The following is a 9,303-nucleotide window of genomic DNA, read 5'->3' as shown; positions in this document are numbered from 1 at the left end:
TGTTTATGTGCATTATTGTGAGCCTCGACCTCTGTTTCCTTATATAAGCATTCAAACTATGAGAGCCAACTACACCCAACATCTATTTTTCCTTTTTTTTTTTTTTTTTTTACTCTATAACGAATATTTCGGATATTTGTTTGTCAACAAAAAAAAAATCAAATAATTACAGAATTCATTTTTTACTTTTAAGGTTAAAAGTTAAACAACGAAATCGTTTTTTTTTCTCCTGAAAATAAAACTTTTATAGTAGTAATTAAATTCTGACTGTATTCAGTGATAATTAATTACTCTGTTCAATTGTACTACATAGATACTGTATAATAATGAAAATATCATATCAACATTTATTTCGGTGCATAGTAATTGTTTTCTTTTAATTTGGAATATTTAATATTTTTGTCCAACCAAAAATATGGAGAAATAATTTTTAAAAGAAACTTAAAATATTTTCCATTTTAATAATAGTATCAAATATTTTTTTCTAAAAAAAAAAGATTCAATATCCAACTCTAACACTTCTCAAAACGAATTTTTGGTTGTAAAAAAGTGAACATTAATTAGTACTACTTTTTAATATGAAGAACTTAGAAATGGCAATTTCAACCAGAATAAGTAGGTTAGTTATATACTCTTTTAAATGAGACAAAATTTTACCACAACCAACAGAAGAACATACTCACATAATATAGGAATATATAATATATATATATATATTTCATTATTTTCTAAGTTTGAGTTGGCCACAAAAATAAAAATCATAACTTGTAAAACCAAACAGACATTATTTCTTGATAAAACAGACATTAAATAAAAGTCTCTATAATCCAATATTAATGGAGCTAACTTCATCAAAATATATACTATTTTAAAAATAGGTTAACGACGACGTATAACCCATTTGATACAGTGGACATAGCTCTCACAGCTGGATGGACTCTTTTGTCTCTCTCGATCTCTCTCTCCACACACACACACATTTAATGTTCAGTTTACAGTTGAAGCAGCGATGGTTACACTCACCACTTCTCGGTTGCTTCTTCGTTTACTACTCTTTTATCTTTTTGTCTTTTTCTTCTCGTTAATTTTTACATTTCTATATATATCAAGTTTATTTTATATGGTTTCATATCACAAAATTAATCCGCATTCATATCACGTTGGGTACAATTGTGGTACTACTGCACTAATGTGAAATATGGATGGCCTTTAGGGTTTAAAGCGTTATGCCATGACAGAGATGAGAGAGCAAAATTAATGATATATATATATATATCTAATAATATATAATGTCAGTCTCTCTATTTAATGATACGACAGCAAAATTCACCCAATGAGTTTTTTTCTTCTTCTTCTGTGTGGTACTAGTTGTTAAGTCGAAATGGTCACAAAATTCATATTAGTGAACAAAGTATTTAGTTACATGATTTAGTTGACCTAAAAAAAGTGTATTTAGTTACCCGAGGATATATATATATATATATATATATATACTTTCTTTGTCGCTTGTGATTCGTCAAACGAATTCCCATACATAACTGCATGGATGAAGGCGGTTGATACGTGCATGCATAATCATTACTTTGTTCATTTATGATATCTTTTATCTTTCAAATAATTGAGAGCTAATTGGCTTGCTACGTACTTATCATTTCATGTAAAATGTGAAGAACACATAGGTGAAAGAAAAAGAAGCACGATGAACCATGTCAGTATCCCAAACTCTTAAGAGTATGCATATATATATATATGACTTATTTGATTATTTGAACAAAGTCATGATTAAGGATTAAATTCTTCTAATGTGTGTGGCCATTTAACCACCCAGTTACGACTTACGAGTGGTGCTTCTGCCTTCTTGTAGGGTGTCGCAACCGCACTACCTGGTGGCAAGAGAAGTCCAAATACTGCGTCATTTCGCGCATTAATCATTTGTATCTTTCTTGGAATTTTAGTTAAAACATCTTTAATGGAAGTATTTTATAGCAAGGTTTTTCTTTAAAAAATTTTTTATAAAAATGTTTTTTTAAAGAAAATTTTACTCTAAGATACTTCTACATGTGAAACGAATTAAGTGGTGAAGTTAAGAGATGCATATATATATAATCAACAAATGACTATTGACAAATGCTCTCCTAAACTTAGAACACGGTAATTAGCTCAAACAGTTTTATGATAACAAAATAACAAAAACAACCAATTTCATACTTGGTGAAAGAATATATATAGTATTCATATTGTATATTCTTTTTGTTTTCCAAATTAATTAGGTGAATAAAAACATTACTACTTATTAGAAATTATTTTCCTGTAAAGTTTGTTATGTATATATGAATTTCTTGATGAATTAATTAACCTCCTCAATTCACACAACGGGCACATGTGTTCGACTTCTTATAGGATAGACAGGAAGGTGGGATCTCGAAAGAGGATATTTGAACAGGAATAGTTTTTAAGTTTAGGTATATTATTTCAAACCCTCGAACTTACATTAAAAAAACAACAACAAAAAGTGTAGAAATTATATCCCCACAACAGAAGAGTATATATATAGAGTAAAATTCGAGATATGGGTGAAACTAATAAAAGATCTGTAGCATATTATATTGGCCGACTTTTAGTTGATATATATTGATGTCACAAGATTCACAACCAAACTCCAGTTGACTACTCAAATTCAAATTGAGTGTGAAACGAAAATTCTACTTGACAAATAGCCATCACTAGATCAAATAAACACTTTTCAAGTTGTAATTCAGTTTTTATTTTTCACTCGAAGATATTTATAAAAAGTGATACACAAAATTAAATACAAAGGGGAAAAAAAGATATAGTTTTTCAAAAATCTGTAAATAATCAGGAAGATAATATGATAACATATTCAAAATAATACTTGAAAATATGTAATGAGATATACGAAGTGTAAGGCATGACTATCAAAGTATGCTTTGAACAAACAAACAAACAAAGATTATCAGAGTATGCATTTACTTGAATATTATAATTTATAAAATGTATTCAGTATATTATTGCAGGTTTAGTTTATCCTTCACAATCCTTTAGTGTTGCAATTGAGAGTATCCATTGAAGTTAACCCATATCGATCACTATCAATCGTGATCACTATCCATCGATAATTAGATTTTTCAGCTATATCAGAACATAATACAATGTTAATTTTTTTTTCTTTTTGGTTGTTCTAATCACGATTTAATAGATGAAAAACAATTCTGTTTACGGCATTTAATCTAAGTAATGGTTAGGCTAGCACTATCTTTCCATTTTCAATCGATAATAGTACTATACATTATGCATGCTACTAGTACAAACCACGTTTCATTATCATCTCTCCTTTTGGTGTCATTAAAAATATTTGCTCGAATTAATTAGAATCGAAGCGACGTACGTATCTTATTTTTCTAAATAGTACTCTTCAGTTTTATATCTCTATCTATATAACCTGATCAATTAAATTAGTAGCAAGCAAATTATATGAAAAATATAAGAAACTACTCTTTTTAAAACATCATTTCATGAAACTAATCGATTATATCGATCGATCATGACATGCATGTAAGAGATTAGTGCGATTGATGATGTATTCAAAACGAATATACATATAATATGTACAAGTTCTAGAATATGACGAAATCGAGATTTAAAATAAAAATTAAAAAGCAAAGGAGGGGTCGGCACAACTGCAATCAATACATGAGGTTGGTTAGCCAGCCGGGTTTTCGATTTAAGCAACTTTTAATAAGTCGGTTAGGAAATTAAACGTCAAAATCATATACTACTGTACTTGTTATTTTCTTCTCTTTGGGGGCCTCGAATATATATAATTTATTTTTATTTTTAAAATGGTCCTAAAATCATTATTTAAGAAAAAAAAAAGCATGAAATATTTCACCTACATGTCCACGGATCATTAGTTTCCAAGATTACATATAGGTTAATCACATTTATTGGTCGGCACGAGTCGTTTGCCAACATCATCCATATTCTTATAGTATATATATTAGCCATTTTGACCTATAAACAAGAAGAGGAGATGACACACCTTTTGTCTAGTTCAACATGTATGTATATTGTTTATTTACATATGACAAATTTAAAGTAATCTATATCAACTATATTCAGAACATTAACTCCTAACCATTTTTTTTTGTTTAAATTAAACACCATTTTGATATTATAGCATCGGTCGATCGACATGTATAGACAGTTTGACGTCAAATGTTTCTATTTATATCAATCTTGATAAAACTGAAAACCACACGTAAGACGAGAGCGTATGGGATACTATATATGGTTTCCTCGTAATTAATGATGTTTAAATTGACAAAATTAGTTTTCGTAAAAAAAAACGATATCAAGATAATGGTGGATTCATATCAAGAAAAAATAAGAGAATGAGCTAGCTAGGATCTCATATTCGTCTGGCTGACAAAAAGACGCATGTGATAAACATTTTACGACCCCACACACATTGAATTGATAACCTGTTATCTGATTGGCACAAAAAGTATGGTATGGTGGTGCCTATATTGCCTTCTTTTTATTTTATTTGAACGTTGTCGAAGATGTCATGGTTTGCGATATACGCTATAGATTTCGTGAAGCATACAAACAATTTTTTTTGTTTGTAATTAAGTATTTGCTGAATAAACCAGTTAGAAAAACGTGGTGAAACAATATATAAGTAGGGTACTATATATAAAGTATAGGGTGTTGTTATGCCACGAAGATAAATCGCTTTCTAAGTCAACTACTACACATCTATTGTAACATGTACGCTCTTGAAAATTTACTAACGAATTATAAAATTTAATGTTTTGGTTATAAAAGAAAACAAATTAATGTTTTGCATGGTACACATGCGAAGGTAGCAAAATTAAACAAAAACTCAATGAAAGCAAAAATCCCTAATCAATATGGGAGAAGACCAATGAAACTCAAATGAGAGTAAGTACTCTACGTAAGCTTACGTACTAGTCTTGACTCTTGAAATACGAATCGATTTTAAAATGGAAACAAAGAAAAGAAAAGTATCCGTCAAATGAGGAAATAGGGGGGATGGAAACGAATGGAGTCTATGAGTTTCGAGCTCCCAACTAGTAACTACAAATTTTTATGGAGATTGATTGACAAAAAACCATATTATTGTTGGGGAAGTGTGATCGCGTACTAGGGTTCTTACGTAGTATATATTATTAAATATCCAGGTTAGCAGATGTACGCATATTGTTTTACACCACATATTATATATTATACCAACAACATTCATCAACATTACACCACATATTATATATTATACCAACAACATTCATCAACACAATTTGTGTTTGTGTGTGAATATCACAGGATAGTGAAAACTAAGATTCCACGTTGCAAAATGTGATAGAACTTAGTAATATATAAAAAGTTATGACTAATCCACTTATTATTAATTGGTTTGTGAGTTGGAAGTGCATAACAAACTTTAATTTAATATGGTATCAGAACCCAAATATAAGCTGATCCGTTAATTAATCCAACCCACATAGAGATCCGATCTATCCATTAATTAATGGTCTAAAGGAAGGTCCAATTCCAACGAGATAGCTAAAAGATCATTATCTCTAATTGATTTTATCACAAGTTAATAATCAAAATCATGTTGTACCTATTTCATTAAATTTTATATATTAAGTAAGAAACATTTTGTAAGAATTTACGAGAAATTTTGTTTCCTTATTTAAAATTTAATATATGCTTATTTATAGTAGTTACTTTTTTCCTCCTTATAAAATTTTAACATGAAAAATGTAAAATAATTGATAATGATAATTATGTTTGTATTTATTTTATTTTTGAATAAGATTATAATTATGTTTGTAACATCAAATATTTCAATAAAATAATTTTTTAAAAAATAGAAAAAAGGAAGATGTTGAAAGGTGGGCAACTGGGAAAGTGGGCGCAGACTAGTTGAATGGGCCTTTTTAAACAAGTGTTTGGATTTAGACCCAACAACAGTAAACACTTCAACAACATACAGTACATGCACGCACTCACTTCTCTCTGCTTGCTCCTTTCAATTAATACTCAATTTATGTATTCTATCTACATTATCCACTTTCACAGTTTACAGATAAAGTACATTACATGACCTTTCGTTTTCTTCTCTATATTAGCAGTAACTTTTTAAAAAGAAAAGTTATATTAGTGTTATTTTATCCATTTTTCTGATCAAACATTACATACGAACAGAATCATGTTTTGAAAAAAATCCTACTCAAAATCACAAGAGAGAGTAATAATATCTCATAACGATAAATAATCAAATATGGGCTTATATATTAGGCCCATAATCAAAACTTCAACAAAACCTATCTTCTTCTTTTTTTTCTCTTCAGATGTTTCTAAAGTCCAGCTTCCGACAGCGTTTGTCAGGACACGTGGCACTTCATTCAGTACCTCTCTGTCAAGGCACTGTGAAACCATGGCGACGCGTGTGACGCAGGCGGCGGCGTTTAAACCCTTTCTCCAAAATCTCTCGTCTCTCTTCTTATTCTTCTCCGTCCTCTCCTCGTCTTAGTATCTTTTCATCGACCGTTTTGTCGAAACACAAGAGATTGAAAAGTAACATGAAAGGAACGAAACGAGTTTCATCAGGTGCGCGTAAGAAACACAAGAGGAAGAAGAACATCAGATTTGTGAAGAGTATTGTTTCTTACCTCAAATCCAATGGATACATGTTCGCTCCTCTGTTTTCCAAATTTCCACTTCTCACGACGGAGTTACATACGCTTCCGCCGTCGAATTCCAAATCATTGAAAAAGGACGACACCTCCGTGACAGGTACTGTTTAGGACTCGTGTTTTCGAGTGTGTATCTGCTAATTAGAATCTAATGTGATCCGTTGTGCTACTCTGTTTTTAGATTTTGTTAGATCATTGGCTTATCAAAGATGTGAATTTTGGGATATTAGGGGCAGTTGAGTCATTGGGGTTGGAGAGGGTGATTAAGAAGAAGAGAAAAACGTCTGAGAACGTTAAGGAATATCTAAAATCAGACTGTCACATGTACGGACCTGTGACCTCATCTCCAATGCTTGCTTCTTCACTTAAAGGTAAGAGCTTTTTTTGTTTTGCTTACCTTCAAAGAGATTTAAGAGCAACCATAGCGTTAGCTTTCTAGTTAGGTGGATTTAGCTAGACTACCTTAGATTTTGTTTTGGAGCTGAGATAGTTTCTGAAGCAGGGAAATTGCAAATAACAAATTTGGTTACGATGGAAGTATCAAAGAGTACTACAACTATGAGGGAAGATAACAGCAGTTTTAGGAATCTACGCTCAGATATTGCAGAACAGACATTACATAATGGAAGGATCAACTCTCCGAAACGAGGATTGGTTATCTTAGAAGGACAACGAACTGGACTAAACCGTCAAACAGATCTTTCATCAGCTCTTTCCTCTCTACCAGGTACGTTGATTGATTTCCCCTGTCATGTTACTAATTAGTATCACAAGTCTAATCCTTCACTACTAGTACGATGTTAATATGCTTAAATGTTAATAGGAGTTGCTAAGGTGAGTGTTAAGGTTCTTAGACCAATTAGTTAAGTTGGGTTTCTTGTGGCTCCAGATAGTTAAAAACTGTGCTTTGTGCTTGAGATATAAAGATAGTTTTGATCCTGAATCCTGTCAGATGTCTATTAGCGAGACTCATGGAAGACACTTAAAATGTGATATGTTCGGAAGACATGGATAAAAGCTTGTGTCTCTCTTCAGATGTTGATAAACTTTGAAGTGCTTTTGAATTTGCTGACTTGATTAGGTTCGAAAAACGAATGTTACTTATCTTGTTAAAGGCTGATGAGAGAAAAGTGTTATCTTTGTTACTATATATGACAGATGAAAAGATGGGGAAGCCAGATCAAAGGAGAGTTGTAATTGACTGAAGATAATGTAGAAAAATGTAACTATTGTAAAATACAATTTAACAGAAGAGCTATGAGAGAAGAAGAATAGGTTTTTTTGTTTTTGTGATTGAAGAACTTTTCTTGTTGATAGGCCATAAGGAAGTGATGTATGAATGAGGGATGATAGAGATGTGTGTATGTCTCTTAACATATTGCCATGTTAGATGTCTGGTCTGGACGAGTAGTTGTGTGTCAATAAACTGTTATAGTTGAGCAAGAGCTCATAATAAATAGCATCTTTCGCTAACTCACCATTGGAGGTTTGATTCAAAAATGCTTACCTCTAAATTCGGATAATATACAGAGTATATACTTCTTTAATTTACCACCTATTAGATTTTGAAGTGGAACTTATATAACGATGATGAAGATAAGTTGATTTCTTGAAATCAAAGAATTTGTTGTAGAGGAAAGAGAAATTGCATAGTTGAAGATAAATAGTAGGATGAGGCTCATTCAGAATTGATTGTGAAGAAAATGGTGAAAAGGACTAAAGCTGTGGAGAGCCAGAAAGGAGAAGATGATCAAGGGCAAGGAGGGTTAACTAAACAAGTAGTAATGCGTGTGCACGTGAGCTGCATTCAATTGTGTCCCACATCGCAGACCCTTCCCATCTGTCAACTCTACACACGCATGCAAGAAGAAGGAAAAGCTTTATAGTATATGGTATATCTATGCGTTGCGTGTATCTAACATTATTCATTATTGCTATTGAAATCGAAGAGACATCATTCATATCTGTCAATGTTACCGAGTCCCTAGTCTAGTTTCGAAATAATGTGAAGCTAGCTAGTATAGTAGGCAGAGTAATCGGAATTTGATAAGATATGATGATCATGATCTCTCTCTATAAAAATTAATAGACAAATGTGATATGTCCATTACTATATGACACAATCGTATCGGAGCATGCACATGAGTCCCCGAGAAAAACGGAGATTATTGTATTGTGGAGACTAGAGAGATATATAGACGTGGACATGTAGCACACGTGTACACACACACTCTCGGAATCGTAATGTCATTATTGTTTTTGTAATTACCATATTTATGAATGTGAGAAAGAGAGCGTAGGAAACAACTCAGCGAAGAAAACGACGTAATATGTCTTTTTTATATCTCAAAGAGACATGCAAGCATGGGCTTTCACTTACCCTGATCTCTTTTTCTTTATAAACTACTGTATAATGAGTTTTTATACGTCTTCGGGTTCTAAATTCAAATACTTATTGATTGAGCTACCACATGCGCGGATTAACAAATGACACTGATAATTGTAGAGTGGTACGTCCGACATCGTTAATTATAAGATAACAAGATTGATTTTGGACTTA

General features: G+C 31.7%; 1 protein-coding gene across 2 annotated transcripts; it reads left to right on the top strand.

The window, feature by feature from the left end:
- Positions 1-6,413: 6,413 nt before the first annotated feature.
- Positions 6,414-8,709, top strand: LOC17875662. 2 transcript variants are annotated; one of them, XM_023784371.1, is made up of 4 exons: positions 6,414-6,843; positions 6,974-7,114; positions 7,246-7,470; positions 8,377-8,709. In XM_023784371.1, the coding sequence occupies exons 1-4, from the start codon at positions 6,630-6,632 to the stop codon at positions 8,394-8,396; spliced, it is 600 nt and encodes a 199-aa protein (XP_023640139.1). In that variant the 5' UTR covers positions 6,414-6,629; the 3' UTR covers positions 8,397-8,709. The 2 variants fall into 2 exon arrangements, with proteins under 2 accessions (XP_023640139.1, XP_006281107.1); XM_006281045.2 differs by lacking the exon at positions 8,377-8,709 and adding an exon at positions 7,902-8,220 and having other exon boundaries at positions 6,415-6,843.
- Positions 8,710-9,303: the final 594 nt, after the last annotated feature.

Source organism: Capsella rubella, unplaced genomic scaffold, assembly GCF_000375325.1.
Source record: "Capsella rubella cultivar Monte Gargano unplaced genomic scaffold, Caprub1_0 scaffold_8, whole genome shotgun sequence".
Lineage (NCBI taxonomy): Eukaryota > Viridiplantae > Streptophyta > Magnoliopsida > Brassicales > Brassicaceae > Capsella > Capsella rubella.
Note: the sequence above shows the minus strand (reverse complement) of the source record. Positions and strands in the feature narration are given on the sequence as shown.

Coding starts and splice junctions, on each gene's coding strand:
- LOC17875662 (XM_006281045.2), top strand. CDS start 6,630: ATGAAAGGAACGAAACGAGTTTCATCAGGTGCGCGTAAGAAACACAAG. Junction 6,844..6,973: donor GGACGACACCTCCGTGACAG/GTACTGTTTAGG, acceptor TTGGGATATTAG/GGGCAGTTGAGTCATTGGGG. Junction 7,115..7,245: donor GCTTGCTTCTTCACTTAAAG/GTAAGAGCTTTT, acceptor TTTCTGAAGCAG/GGAAATTGCAAATAACAAAT.